Source organism: Thermochaetoides thermophila (assembly GCF_000221225.1).
Source record: "Thermochaetoides thermophila DSM 1495 unplaced genomic scaffold scf7180000011815, whole genome shotgun sequence".
Taxonomy (NCBI): Eukaryota; Fungi; Ascomycota; class Sordariomycetes; order Sordariales; family Chaetomiaceae; genus Thermochaetoides; species Thermochaetoides thermophila.
In genome coordinates this window covers 438,166-452,880 of record NW_006383031.1, presented here as the reverse complement: position 1 = coordinate 452,880, position 14,715 = coordinate 438,166, and the positions used below count along the sequence as shown (strand labels likewise).

General features: G+C 54.5%; 5 protein-coding genes across 5 annotated transcripts; 3 read left to right on the top strand and 2 right to left on the bottom strand.

The window, feature by feature from the left end:
* Positions 1 to 2,169: 2,169 nt before the first annotated feature.
* Positions 2,170 to 4,814, top strand: CTHT_0017390 (putative oxysterol binding protein; the record flags this gene model as incomplete). Its single annotated transcript, XM_006692178.1, has 4 exons — positions 2,170 to 2,279; positions 2,350 to 3,295; positions 3,348 to 3,695; positions 4,521 to 4,814. The coding sequence occupies 4 exons, from the start codon at positions 2,170 to 2,172 to the stop codon at positions 4,812 to 4,814; spliced, it is 1,698 nt and encodes a 565-aa protein (XP_006692241.1).
* Positions 4,815 to 4,836: 22 nt separating this feature from the next.
* CTHT_0017380 (putative vacuolar protein sorting-associated protein) lies at positions 4,837 to 6,071 on the top strand (the record flags this gene model as incomplete). The annotated part of the gene is made up of 4 exons (XM_006692177.1): positions 4,837 to 5,100; positions 5,162 to 5,408; positions 5,471 to 5,922; positions 5,982 to 6,071. The coding sequence occupies 4 exons, from the start codon at positions 4,837 to 4,839 to the stop codon at positions 6,069 to 6,071; spliced, it is 1,053 nt and encodes a 350-aa protein (XP_006692240.1).
* Positions 6,072 to 7,207: 1,136 nt separating this feature from the next.
* On the bottom strand, positions 7,208 to 9,186 carry CTHT_0017370 (uncharacterized protein; the record flags this gene model as incomplete). The annotated part of the gene is made up of 3 exons (XM_006692176.1): positions 7,208 to 8,809; positions 8,988 to 9,071; positions 9,160 to 9,186. 3 exons carry the CDS (start codon positions 9,184 to 9,186, stop codon positions 7,208 to 7,210), a joined length of 1,713 nt encoding a protein of 570 aa, XP_006692239.1.
* A 796-nt stretch (positions 9,187 to 9,982) lies between these two features.
* On the bottom strand, positions 9,983 to 12,331 carry CTHT_0017360 (5'->3' double-stranded DNA exonuclease-like protein; the record flags this gene model as incomplete). Its single annotated transcript, XM_006692175.1, has 3 exons — positions 9,983 to 12,053; positions 12,107 to 12,254; positions 12,319 to 12,331. The coding sequence occupies 3 exons, from the start codon at positions 12,329 to 12,331 to the stop codon at positions 9,983 to 9,985; spliced, it is 2,232 nt and encodes a 743-aa protein (XP_006692238.1).
* A 1,159-nt stretch (positions 12,332 to 13,490) lies between these two features.
* Positions 13,491 to 14,200, top strand: CTHT_0017350 (uncharacterized protein; the record flags this gene model as incomplete). The annotated part of the gene is made up of 4 exons (XM_006692174.1): positions 13,491 to 13,662; positions 13,723 to 13,810; positions 13,867 to 14,000; positions 14,055 to 14,200. 4 exons carry the CDS (start codon positions 13,491 to 13,493, stop codon positions 14,198 to 14,200), a joined length of 540 nt encoding a protein of 179 aa, XP_006692237.1.
* Between the last annotated feature and the right edge of the window lie 515 nt (positions 14,201 to 14,715).

Sequence of the window (14,715 nt, the reverse complement as noted above, 5' to 3'; positions counted from 1 at the left end):
CTCCATTGTACGTTAGAGACGTCTCGGGCTCTCTCTCTCCTCGCCTTTCCGTCTTCGCTGCTACACTCCCCGCTACCCACCCTCGACGCTACGCTGCCTGCACGAGGCGCTCTTTGGACAGCTGAACCTTGGTTTTGGGCTCAGAATCGTTCTGGAAGTCGTCAGAAACATGACTCGCCATCTCGATTTGAGCACACTGCGTCAGATGGGGAATTCCCAGTAAATCCCATGCCTCTGTCAGGAGCAGTAATTATTCCCCGGGCTCTAAGCAGATCGACAGATCTGCGGCAATGGCATGCGTCTTTTCGGCCAGCTAAACGCTGTTGCCCCGGCCCGCTTGTTTCAGGATATTCCGGGCTAGTGATATCCTCCGAACTAAGGTGCTATCATAACGAATGGAGAGCCCTAGTTGTTGTCTAGCGGGCCGAACCGGTGACGTCATTGTGGGAGATGCGGTCGACGGTTTGGAACGCGGTTTTGGCTGGTGTGCGGTTCTCGCTGCCACTGTGCCAGCATTGTCAAGGAGTTGTTTTGCATGCTATCCAAACGATGCGTACAGGGCTGGCAGACGGGCAAACGCGAGAGCTGCCTCATCTGGCAGCATATTCAAAAGTAAGGCTCTCAAACTTGAGCGTAAAAAACCTAACGTGACGTGTCGTAAACGTATTGTACCGGTGCTCCGTCAAGACGACCGTTTCTGATTCTCCTCAAATGGTTGAGGAGAGTGTTCCGTCGAATTGACCCTTTCCTCAGATCAAGAGGAGGTACTGTGTAATTCTACGGCATTTGGTGAAAGATCTCCACGCAGACAAGGAATGACCATGCCAGTGGATATAATCACACCCACCCGCCGTTCTGCTTAGTGTATGAAGCTCGAGGATGACTAGTCAGCTGGCACACACAGCTGTACGAATTTCGATATCTTCCCCTCGCCATCTTTCAGCAACCACTAGCGCCTCGTATTTTGCAGCCTTGTGCCCGACCTTCTCACACATTGGAGGGAGTACGGAAATACGAGGAATGCTATTGTTTGAACACACCCTTATCAAGCATGATCATGATCCACGGTCGGGCCGGCTCTGACCTCAGTCGGCAGGTAGGGATTCGGCCGGCCGTTTTGTGGGCTGTTGTACATCCTATGGATGTTCCACATGGGCTAGACAGCTCTGTTTGTTTCAGATTGTCCTGCCCTAGTGTGGGCTCCTGTGCAGCTGAGATCTGATATAAGGCGGGGGTGATGTGACAGATGTGTCAAAAACATGGGGCATTTAGGGGATCTGTTTGGACCTTCTCCTCAAAAAGCCTTCCTCGCCGTGTATCTGCCTTTTACTGCGGTGTTTCGTCATACACACGGAGGGCTGAGTCCAGACAGCAAACCAACCGGCAATACTCTCGAATTTTCCATATCCCAGTAGCCATTTCGGTTGGGCTCTACTCACGAATGCTTTGGTTGTCGACTAAGAGGGGATGTGGGTCGGTGCTGACGCCGATGATTGGTCGATTGACAGCCTCCAGAGACAACCAGTGCCGGAGACCCATTCCGGCAGCCCAGTAGGCATCTGGCGGAAGGGTCAGATGATGGATGCGATGCCGAGGTTGCTGTCGGTGATTGGCTGAGGAGAGGTACTGATTGCTAATCCGAACGACCATCTCAACAACAATGAGCCATTCAGATAGGTTGCAGCTGGCTGGCGTAGGTTGCTTTGTTGGACATTTTCACTGAGGGTGACATGCTTGCATTATGAAATTTAGAATTTTTTTTTCTCTGACTTGAGCTGAATTTTCGCTGATTGTGGTGTTCACAATTGTTGGGAGTGAATGCCCCGCACGAACCCAACGGCATGCGGAGACGACAAGCGATTAACAAACTGTTTGTGCAGCCCAGGCTCCACCGACTTTTCTTATCGGCCAGGCTCACCTCCTTATCAGCGGTGGCGGATCGGTCGTGGAGCCGACGCTGACAATCTCATCCCAAGCTTTGTTTTGCGCTAGAAACGTCAGATTTGTTCTGAAGGGGCGGTTGGTGTTTGTTTTGGCGCCCCTTCTTCTCTACTGGTGGTATATACTTTTGTCGGGCTTGCTGACTCCTGCTGCATTTCACGGCTTCTTACCGGCGGCGACCACCAAGATAGGTATACCGAGGACATTCACCAGGACATAGTCTTAACAATGTGGTCGTGGGGCTCACAGCCGCAGCCCGCCAGGGTGGCCGATGACGAAAATGAGGAGCACCAGACTGAGGCCGGCCGCTTCAAAACTTTTCTCAGCATTTTGAGGAAGTGAGTCGATCGTCCTATTCCCGAGTGTCAGGTAGTACCCCGAACTGTTTGGCTAATAGTACCTCCGCAGGTTCATCGGTGTGTCGGACCTTGCTTCAGTTCGCTTTTCGCTTCCCTCGCAGCTCCTCGAGCCAACCCCCAATCTGGAATATTGGAACTATCTCGATGCCCCCAATGCCTTCGTCGCCATTGGCACCGCGGACGATCCGGTCGATCGCATGCTGGAAGTCTTGCGATTCTGGTTTACCAAGGACTTGAAGTACGTCAAGGGCAAGCCCTGTAAGCCGTATAATTCGTGCCTGGGCGAGTTCTTTAGGTGTAACTGGGAGACGGAAGACGATGCGCCTCTGATCGATACGCGGGCGCTCCGGGGGAATGGCAATGTGCCGAGCAGTAGCAGCTCCAGCGCGAGGTCTGTTGAGGTTACGGTCCCCAATACGGGCCTGGGCTCAACTAACTCCGGTTCCTCCTCCAGCGTGTCCATCTCGCAGACACCTCCTAACCCGAAGAAGCCAGTGCGCATTTCGTACTTGACGGAGCAGACATCGCATCATCCGCCGGTCAGTGCCTTTTACATCGACTGCCCTGAGAAAGGCCTGCATGCGAAGGGTTTCGATCAGATCTCGGCCAAGTTTACTGGTACCTCTATCAAGGTCATGCCAGGTGAGCACAACCTGGGCATCTTCATCACAGTCGAGCGTCGCAACCATGAGACGTATCAGCTGAAGCATCCTCCGGCGCATCTTGGTGGTATCCTCAGGGGTTCTTTGGGTGTCACGGTTAGCGACATGGCCTATATCACTTGCCCGGAGACCAAGCTGAAGGCGATCCTGTACTACTACGATGAGGGCTGGCTCGGACGAAGCACCAACAAGGTGGAAGGCATCATCTTCCGCTACGACCCTGAGAACGACGACAAGGAGAAGATCAGCGATGTGCCCGAGGAGGATATCCTGGTCCGGCTTGGCGGTGCTTGGAAGGAGAAGATTGTCTTCACCCTTGGCCCTAAGCCCATTGTGAGTCACAATTTTTTATAGGTAATGCATCCAGCGACTAACCCTATCATAGTCCGACCACCCCCCAGAAGAACAAATTACTATTGTCGACCTTGGCCCCCTGGCCGTCGCCCAAAAGACCCTGCCGCCGGCCGATCAGATGCTGCCCAACGAGTCGCTACGTCTTTGGGGCGAGGTGACGAAGGCCATCCTAGCGAAACAGTATTCGAAGGCGACCGCTCTCAAGCAAGAGCTGGAGGAGCAGCAGAGGGAAAAGGCTCGTGAGCGTGATCGCAAGGGTGAGGTCTGGAAGCCCGTCTTTTTCGAACAGGCTACTCACCCGGCGGGCAAGCCGACACTTACCGAGAAAGGCAGGGAAGTGTTGAGGCGGGCCCAGAGGGGGGAGTGGAGTCTGGAGGGGGTTCTTTAAGGTGTTTGGAGACGGGCGTTAGGTGAGAGAAAATTCCGTTTTCTCGGTGTTTTGTGATTTAATGATTTGTGTACATGTGTGTACATGTGGGATCCTTGGTTTTCCTTAAGGGGAGGCATATACGGCTCAACGGCGGGATGAAGAATGTGAGGGAGAGGATCCACGGATGATCTTGGTGTAAGACAGGTTCAGGGGGAGTACACGCATAGACGTCGGGATATGGGCTTGGGATATTGAGCATATAGACAGGGAGATAGGTTATATCAGACTAGCATTCAACTTCACGTTCACGTAGCATGCATCCAAATGAGGACTTCAACACACTGGCAGAACATAAGGTTGAACATTTCCGCGCTGTTGACCTGGGTGGTCTGGAGAATCAAGGGTTAGGGATGCACCTGATTCAGCTTAAGGGTTAGGGGTGCCACGCAATCAGGCCCGCAATATGCGAACTCGAGGTTGCAGATCTGACAGGCTGGCCGAGCTGCAAAAAGGAGAAGCAACAAAAAAATAAAGGTCAGACAAAAAAAAGACCACCACCTACTCCACGACGGCACCCGACACGGCGGCTTTCATCCTCTGGGATCACACAAAGCCGACCCCACATCGCGGTCATTCATATCTCACTATCTGTGGTCATTTCTATAGGCCAGCTGCATATCGCCCAGCATCGTCATCGCGAAGGGCATTCCTTTGTTGGGAATTGTTGTCGCCCGTGTTCCCCTTCTCGGTTCCCAGGTTCCAGGTTGCTAGGTTGTCGGGCTGCCACTCCGCCAAGCATCTGCAACCAGTTAACCCCCAAATCTTGAAATCTAGCCTCAGGCTCTCTCAGCTCACCAGCCTACCGACGCCGGGACACCGAGACAAACCCTCGCACAGGACAGGCAACCTTGCACGACCGGCCGCACCGGCGTCCTCCATCATCGTCAGCATTCTCACCATCGCTTGATTGACATCGCTGCGGACCGCGGACCGTCTGAAACGAGCGAGACGATCCAAGACCCACTCACCGCCTTCCGTTACGGTCCTCCGGCTGCACAGCCCATCTTCAACACCGAGGACCACGGCAGCGTGCACGCTCGAAACAGAACCCGAACGACTCTAGCTTAGACGATTATAACAAGCAGATCTAATGGCGACGACCACAACGTCCGGCCTGACGCGGCGCAGGGGAGCAGGGGGCGGCGGCGCGGGGTCAGGGGCAGGATCGGGCGCGGATGAGGAACGGCGCGCCACCCCGTCCATTGGGCCGCCGATTACGAGCTACGAGAACGGCGAGAGTGGGCATCGCATCGCCTATGACCCCCACGACATCAGCGAGAGCGCTGAACGCAGCAAGCAGCCCAAGCTTACCCTCATGGAGGAGGTGCTGCTGCTGGGGCTGAAGGATAAGCAGGTGTGTTTCTGTCCTGTTCTACCTTTGCGTCTGAACTAGAGAACGATACTGACGCGTGCAGGGCTATCTCTCTTTCTGGAATGACAATATTTCATACGCGCTGCGCGGCTGCATTGTCCTCGAGCTGGCCTTCCGTGGCCGTATAGCCATGCAGAAGAACCCCTCGCGCCGTAGTTTCCCCCTGCCCGATCGCATCATCGAGGTTATCGATGACACCCTCACCGGCGAAGTGCTGCTGGATGAGGCCCTCAAAATGATGAAGACGAGCGAAAAGATGAGCGTGAGCAACTGGATCGACCTCATGAGCGGTACATCCCCCTTGATCCCGTGCCACCTTTGCGATTGATCGACTAAACATACTCCTTCACAGGTGAAACATGGAACCTCATGAAGATTGGCTACCAGCTCAAGCAAGTACGCGAGCGCCTGGCCAAGGGCCTTGTTGACAAGGGCATTCTGCGTACCGAGAAGCGCAACTTCCTGCTCTTCGATATGGCCACACACCCCGTCGTCGATACCGGCGCGAAGGAGGACATCCGCCGGCGCGTGCGCAACGTGCTGACGCAGCGCACCGTCGTGCTGAACCCATCACAGTGGCTGCCCGAGGGCCTCGAGTTCCGCTACCTGCGCACCGTCGCCATGGTGTGCGCCGCGTACGCGGCCAACGTGCTCGAGAACGCTCTGTCCACGCTCGGCCACGAGGCTCGCGAGCGCGCCTTCAACCAGACCGATGAGCTGCTTGCGGATTACAGCCAGTGGCCATTTGGCCGGAAGGCTGTGCATAATGAGATCGGGGAGAACCTCCCACAGGTGATTGCTGAGGTGCGTTTTTTTTTCCCCATCCCCCGCTGGCGAACTATCCCGTCCTGACCATCCTACAGGAAGTCAACAAGTACCCCGAGAGGGAACTCCAGCTGGAGGTCGTTGCCGCCTGCCTCGCTGTCTTCACCCGCCTCGACTCGCTGCTCTGAGGGGGAGCCGGCTCCGAGTCGTTGTGGAAGGCGATGCACTGGTGAACAAAAGAAACTGCCCTCCCTCCCTATCCGACCTTTTTTTCTATCTTCAGGCGATACCCCCGTTCTCTTTTCTTCACCTGCTGTTCGTCTGTCTCCCGGTCTTTGGTCCTTCCTTATAGTCTCTCCCTGCATGCGCCATTTCACCCATCCGGACTAGGATATCAGGCATGACTGTCATATGCCTTAATAGAATTGGTTTTGGTATCGAGAATGCATACTTAAGGACTTGGTAGGCATGGGTGATGGCATGTCTCGGGTTTATCCCTATTTAGGGATTGGGGGATAGAGGGCCATCACGGCCGGGAGATGCGACTGCAGGCTATTCAGCCGGTAATACCGCAATACAACTCATTAACAAGGCGAAACAGACAGATACGATAGACAAGGAGGGCAGCGTCTACCCGCCCAGGTTTAGGTCACACCTGGAAGCGTGGACATGCAAATGTCCAAACGAACGGGGTGGGATGGTCAACTAGGCCGGGTTCAGTACAACCAACGGTGCACTGGACGGATTCAGGATGTCAGGTTCAGTTCGGCTGTGGGCTTACTTTCAGTAAGGTGTAGGCTTAAGTGGACGCAGTCTCTTTTTTTCTTTTATTTTCCTTTGGCCATGGTTGTCAGTCGTGGGCAAAACGGAGCAAAACGGGCTTCTTCTTTTGACTCTTTGTTGCTGTTGGTGATTGGTTTTTTTTTCAATTTAATCATGTTTACTTCAATATCAAGCGTCCCAAAGATTCAGTTATCCTGGTGTTTCTGTGTCAAGCCACTTGAGGTGACACGAGGTAGGTTCACAACACGAGCAAAACGGATATGCTCAATGTAGATCTTCTAAAAACAAGCAATGTCATTTTTTTCCCCTACCTACCCGCCTAACTCCCAGATGTGAGAACATGCAGCCATCATATGCCCCTAACACATTACAAAAGAAAACACAGCCCCTCCCCACCAAATATACCGTTCTCTCATCGGTATCAAATCATAAACGCCAGGCACCAGATGATCAGAAGAAAACACCGCGAAGACACAATCCCTAAAGACCGTCACGCCCCCGCCCCCTTCCTCACCTCCCTCTCAAATTAATTCACTTGAATTCATTTCTTCCCGCCACCAAACCCGCCCTCAAAGCCAGGCCGGTTCTTCTTCTTTGTCTGAACGCCCTTAAGCTTGCCCTTGCCCGCCTTACGGGCGAGCTTCTCCTCGCGGCGCTTGCGGATGTTCTCCTCGCGCTTGCGCTGGCGCTCCTGCTTGGACTGCTCCACGGCCTTAATACGTTCCTTCCACTCCCGCTCAGACTTCTTCTTACGAGCCTCCTTGCGCTTGAGCGCTTTCTTGAGCAGCGACTCGTCGTCGTGCACTTTGATACCCTCGGCACGGCGGCGCGCTGCCAGCCACTGCTCCTTCTCCTCGATCTCCTTGCGCTTCTCTTCCGGCAGAGCCTCCAGGCGCTTCTTCTTCGCCTCGAGCTGCATCAGAGCCGACTTAGGATCCGACGGGCCTTTCTTCTTCTTCTCGCTGTCGGCACTCTTGGCGTAGGTGAGGTCATGAGACAGTTGGGTGCCGTCGTTGAAGTTTACCCGGCCGAAGGCGAAATGGGTCTCACCGGGGTCGATCTCCTCCTTACCCAGGAGCGGGCTGAGACCTGGAGAGTTGCGAGCGCTGGCCAGGGCCTCCTCACGCTTGCGCTCCTCCTGCTCTTTGGCGAGTCGGCGCAGTTCCTTCTTACGCGCCTTGCGCTCGGCCTGCTTTTGCCGGCGAGCTTCAATCAGCTCTTGCCTGGTGCGGATCGGCTTGCCTTCAGGATCGTCAGCCTTGCGGGCTGCGCGCAGAGCGGCGAGCTTCGCCTCGAGGCGAGCACGCAGGGCAGAAGTATCAGCGGGGATCTTCAGGTACTTGGGCTTCTCGGAGGGGGGAACAGCAGAGGACATCGAGGTCGTAGTGCTAGCGGGTTCAGTAGAGGTGATCTTGCCATCAAACACTGAATTAGTGGCAGATTCTTGGGAAGAGTCGGCTGATTCGTCTTTGTAGTCAAGGCCGGAAACATCGATGGGTGCCATATCGTCCTCGCTATCGCTCTCGGCTGCCTCGACCGACTTGACGGGCTGTTTGCCTGTGGGCTCCTCGCCCTCGCTGTCGCTCTCGGCTTCATCCTCGGCAGGCCTAGGCTTCTTCTTCTGTTCCTTCTTCAGGGTCTTCTCGACCGTATCCTGCTTCGGTTTTTCAGCCTTGTCGGTAGTACTGGGGGTGGTGGCCTTGGCCTCCTCTTCCTTCTGCTTCTTAGCTTCCTCTTTGCGCTGCTTCTTCAGTGCCTTCTTCTCCTCCTTAGCCTGCTGCTTCTTGCTGAGCGGCTGTTTGGGAGCTTCATGCTCCTCTTTAGTAGTATTGTCGGCAGCGGGTTTCTCAGGTTCCTCCTCTTCCTCAGCATCCTCGGCCAGCTTAGGCTTCTTCTTCTTCAAGCCTTCACCAGGCTTCTCTTTGATGATTCCGGGAATGGAGATATCGCTGCTATCGTCGTCCTGATCGGAACTGGCGGACGCTTCATCGGCCTCGAGTTCCTGCAGCTTGCGTTTATTGCGGGCGCGCTCATCCATCACATCCTTAGCACTGCGGTTGAGCTCACTGTCTGGGTCCAGCTTTCCCCTTTTGGCTGCCTTGGCCTCATCCTTGGTCTGTTTCTTCTTCTTCCACTGATTATCCTATTCATGTAACTGACGCATCAGCAAATGAGGACGCAGGAGGAGCTAACAATGGATTCGAGCGCGCGGGTCCGGCCACATGAAACCCGAGATCGCGGGTCTGCACACCCCGGCGACGCGGAGTTCAGGTGTATCCGGCCCCGGTTGGCACGCCGTGCTAGGAACGACAATAACATACATTGTTCGAGTCGCCATAGTACACCTTAGCGGGGATCAGCGAAAGAAGGCCATCAAAGGCCCGGGCATGCTCGCGCAGGCGCTCCTATTGTATCAAACAAGCACAAAATCAGCCATCACACGCACTATTGACGATGGGCGACGTGAGTCGAACAGAGCGACGACCGCCATACCTGCAGTGATGTATCCTCGTCGGACATGATTGCTCTGTGGGGTGTTGGAAATCGTCTTATAATGGAAAAATAGGCAAAAAGAAAGGAATTTGAGGGCGACTGGTATTATCCCCGCATTCCACGTTGTTGGAAAGGCGACCAACCACGGATCAACGACGTTCTTGATCTCTCGTTCCGAGGAAAATGTTGAGGTGGGAGCTGCAGGTGGGTGAATTTTATCGCCGCTGAATTTTTGGGTGTAGGTGGAGACAACAACTGAGTGCCCCACAATGCCAAGAATTGCAGCGCAAAGTGATTCTGCCGGGCGGTGAATGGACTCGGGGAGGTCGCTTGGATAAGTCAATGTGTGAATGAGGCCCGATCCCGGGCTGCCATCAACCGCACTGAATACTTAGAACCAACTGGTATTGTCTTGTTTGCTACCTAATCTACATGAGATTCCTATCCTCAAGCCTAATGCTGTGGTACTTGTCCATCTTTTCTTTCCGTGTTAAGAGACCTAATGCCACAATGACAAACAACCCGTTGATTGGCCCCAAACGCCCATATGATACCTTGCTTAAACATAGCCCAGCAACTATGACCATGGTCGAATAAGCCCTTCACATGACCATCCACTAAGCCACAACCTAAACGCCCATGGTTAACCGAATCCATGAAATAAGATGAGTCCCATTACCAAGAACTCTACCAGTCATACCATATGCTCCGGGGTATAATGCTCTAAATATTTTGCTGTTTCCCTGCCATCACAAAATTGACAACAGCCAGCAGCCCGACGGAACCATAGAACTGGGTTTTGGCGTGAGATAACCGCGGCCATTCAACAATACCGAAACCGGGACAGGTCGAGACGCCGAGCGGATGGCACAGCCGTAGGCCTCTTATCGCCATCGTCTTCATCATCGCTTGCCGGAATAAGAAGCTGGTCCTCGCTGCCCAGGGGCCTGTTAAGCGCTTCAATCTCCGCCAGATCCACTCTCGGGAGGGGAATCATGGCCGGGTTGACGAGGTTGTCAGTGCTGTTGTTGGACACAGGCTTCCTAAGGGGCACAGGAGGTTTGGAGGGCTTGCTGCGCTGCAGAGCACGGGCGCCTATCCGCTGAAGAGGAGTCGGCAGGGGAGTCTGTGAGCTGGTTGGGCTGGCGATCTTCGGAGTCCCTGAAGGCATGCTGGATGCAGGTGTGGGCAGACCACGGACAATACGAGTTTGAGGCCGGCCTGCTTCGTATGAGAAGCTTCGCAGTGCGTCGGCAAGGGGCGTGGCCGAGGCTTGAGAGTCCTGCGAGTCTTGCGCGGCGCGTTGCTGGATCGGAGATGAAGCAGGCATCAAGATAGCATCATCGACGGTCTGTTCTTGGCTCTCCAACGCTGAAGCCAGGTCCTTTTTGGAAGGGGGCTGTTCTTCGAAAATGGCTATCTCCTTGGCCGCCGGCTTCTCTTTGGGATCCCCCGCGTCGTGTTCAGGAAGGGTTCTGAGAGCCTCCTCGAAAGAATCATCGGACCGCAGAATGAAGTCATCTTTTGGTTGGGCAGGCTGCTTCTCTTTCTTTGAAGGGAAGAACTTGCTCTTCTCCAGTGTCGTCGCACTTCTGTCCTCGGGCAGCTCAACCTCCTCACATAACCGCGCCTTCTTTGGCGGCGTAGTGGAGGCCGTGGGATCGCGATACACCTGGAAGCTAGGGCCAACAGTCTGCCGGCGATGCGAAGATTCGGGATCCATCCGGTCGAGAAGCTTCGAGATCGGCTCGCTGCGCCGACGGAGTGTACGACCGGCATTGACATAGTTCCGGGTTGTTGGAGACGCCGGTTCCTCGGCGCCCTCCACGTAAGGCCTGGGGAGCGGAAAGACGATAGGACGGGGGACATCAGTGGGCTCGCGGTTAGGGTCCACTTGGAAGCAGTTCGGGTCCATCTCTCCCAATGGAATCCGACGATAGTCTGCACGCTCCTTAAAATACTGGTCGATGGGCTTCCCAAGGGTCCTAGGTGCGCTAGCCGGAGCCAACGCTTGGCTAATCGTCCGCTTCTGTGGCGAGAGAGGAACCAGAATGCGCTGCTTCGTGATCGGGTTGACATCGCCCACAGCAATGGCTCGGGCCAACTCCGTCTCAATAGGCGCTCCGATGTAGGGCATCTCATCGATGTTGAGCGAAGGATCGGGTTCGGTCAGAAAAACGATGTCTTTCTTTTCGGGACAGAACACGCGCTGGTGCAGGAAGGTGAGTTCGGCCTGCTTGAACTCCTCTAGATAGTTCTGCGGGACCTGGTATTTGCCATCGAAGCGCAGCATCTTGACGATGCGATCGGGCGTCTTGTGCTTGCGAATCAAGCGGTACGCGGTCTTCAGGCCAATATTGCTCAGGCCTTCCAGGTAGTCGCAGCCGCTAAAAATGGCCATATGTCGAAACTCGCTGTCGGTCCAGCCGGTGAGGGAAATTTCGCGGACCAAGCAGAAGTCCTTGCGGTTGATCTCGACGCACTGGCCATGCTGGTCCAGCTTGGTCAAAAGACGCTTCGCGCCGAACACCAAAAGATCCGAATCTTCGGACACGATGCCGCTGATGATGCCCTTACGCTCCAGGTACACAAGTTGAGCATCGGCTTCGTATGGCGCAACGACATAGGGGACGTCCTCTTTCTTGAGTTCTTCGATGAGGTGGCGCGCCATTTCGGGAGTAACGTCGATGGCCTTCTGGAGCTCGTTGAAGGCCAAAGATGGCTTTCCGGCACGGAGAAGCTCAAGACCGACCTTCTTCGCCTCCTCACGGCGCTTCTTCCTGGATTCTTCCGTTTTTGCCTTGCTCGGGAGGAAATCACCATCGAACACGATGTACGGGGTGACGCCAAAATACCTGAACATTTTGACTCGGTGCATGGCGAAGTCAACATATCTATCAACGAAGTTAGCGGCTAATTAGACAGCATAATGGCTTACCAAACTTACTTTCGGGTCGGCTTGCCCTGTGCCAGCTCTATAGCACAGGCGACAGCACCACGGTGAAGCCAGCCGTAGCCGTCGACGCCCAGAGTTTCGCCAGCATATCTCTTGAGTTCAGTTGGGCGCTGGATGGACTTGAGTAGCGGGAGAAGGCCTGCAGAGTTGTTGGGTCAGAAACGGCGGTCATGAATGAGAGCGAGGTTTGAGCATAAAGGTACCTTGAATGCCCATCCTGGATACTGTTCACGACAGACCGCTGGTGAGTTGATCAAAAAGAAGGTCTGTGTCAAAAGAATGACGGCTGGGGATAAAAGCTTCGACGGTGAAAGCGAAGCTCTCTCACGCAGAGGCCGAGGCCATGAGTCTCCGAAGCGGCTGGTTACTGGTTGTGTGCTGGTCGGTGTGGGCTGCGAGTAAAGGTTTGGCCGGTACCAGGCGTTGAAGACAAAGATATACACAATCCGTGATACTTAAGATGATTTAACGCGGCTGTGCGGATCAGATGTCGGCGTGTTTGGCACGGGCCGAGGTGCGCGTCGACAACGCTATGAGGCGAAGAATACGAAACAGCAAGCGATGTGAAAGCCGCTGGACTGGTTGCGCTCGCACAATGGCGGAAGAGAGGGAAAAACTGGTCGGCTTCAATAGAGACCCGGACTACGGTTGCCGGGGGGGTGAGGCAAGGGAAGGATGGATGGATCCAGTGCTTTAGTTTGCGCCTGAATAGAGTGCGCAACAACGCACAATGCCTTCCTGGCATGCAGTGGAGGTCTCCCCAATTTGGGGCCAGGCACCACCACAGCCAGACCCTGGAACGTTGGCAGGGAAAGCGCGTCACGGGTCCGCGTCGTAAAGAACGTTGCGAGCCCGCGTTACCCCCGCGACGACCCACAGTGTTGTTCAGCCCAGTGCGGGGCTGAAGGGTTAGCGCTGAAGTTCCCTCTTCAGCGAATAAAAGCCCGTCGTTTGTGGGTTTTAACGGCGCGGGAGCCAAAAGACGGTATGACATACTGTACCGATTACGGTATCGATGTACCCCTAACAAAGTCATTGTTTACATTTGGTCGGGGGTTTTGTTTTCCTAGCTTCAACCAATTCGATAAGTCGATAATAAGATTAAGCGATTAATCTGTAGGAGACCTTTTGCAACGAATCTAAATAGTCAGTCCATGAAGTAGTTTCAAAATTTATGCTAGGACCCATTCGTGGAAAGAGGGCGACATTGTGTGCAAAATAGGACATGGCCCATGCAAACACTTTACCACGGCAACCAGCGCTTATCGGACGAAAAATTACCCCACATCTCTCTACTGTCAAAAAATTATGGTCGCCTAGACATCAGACATTATCAGCTTCAACAGCAACATTCAGCCAAACAGAGCCCTTCGAAATGCCGAAAACATTCGAGAAGACCCGAAAGGAAATTGCGAAGAAGAAGAAGGGGAATCTCAGCACCCTTCACGAGAAGAGCCGTGATGCTCGCAAGCTGCACAAGGCCCAGGTGCGCGATGAGCGTCTAGAAAAGCTGGCCGAGGCTAGGAAGAAGAGGGATCAACCCTTGCGTAAGTGATAGTTAACCAAGTATTTGTTTCCTTTAACAGTCATTGCTGACAGACTTTAAGTTCGCCGTGCCTCATTTTTCCAGCAAGCAGTCCGCGACGCCGGGCTCAAGCCCATGGAGGCCGAAGCTATTCATGCTAAGGTGAAGGAGTAAGTGACCCAGCTGCCTGGTGTAACCCGCATGAACCAACTGACAGTGTATCCAGGTATGTGCATCAGTTTGATGAGGAGTATAACGAGCTCAAGAAGGCGCGTCGTCCTGGGCGGCCACCAACCACCAAGGAGGATCTCCTTCGGATGAAGATGGAGAAGCTTCAGAAAGAATATCAGGATGGCTTCTGTACGCCTTGTCCTTCTGATTCCCAACTTACATTGACTGACAGTAGCTGCCCAGATATGCCAGATCTAAGTCATGCGGAGACCGTCAGCCTACTGGACAAGTGGGGAGGCGACTGGTCCTATCTGACGAACCTCACTTGGGTCCGGCTCTCCGCCTCAGGGGCCGTCAAGCCCGCCAAATTCCCTCCTCAGACCCTCTGATGTGGCTCTTCCCTTACCATGAGGGCCCACTCACACCTCATGTGTGTGTGTCGCTGTCCACCATGCCGACCACGCAATCACGACCATGATTTCACTACGCCAGCCGTTAACAGCAAGCAGACTGAGACATTCCGCGTCACCGTCGGGCCTCGAACAGCTCTGACGGCAGATGTGTGCGCGCACATTCGTGTCGTACTTCCGGTGTCTCGACTTCCTCTCCGGTGTCCTGACAGCTTTTCTTTGGTCGCGAGCACTCCCCCTTTCTGCAGCCTGCCGTCTCAGGCTGCATGATCCGGGTGTCTGAAGAAACTCTTTTCAAGCACATTTCTCGCCGCTGATTCTCAGTACGCTATACCATGCGTCTCTGAAACGGGCTCTTCTCTTGCCGCAACCATGCAAGCCCCGCAGGCCCCGCTGCCACGCCATCCCAGGCGTAACCGTATACTGGGTAACCCAGGCCTGCTGCTGCGCCTGTGTCTTTGTTTCTCCAATGCCCATGTCAGTTGCTTGCCAAC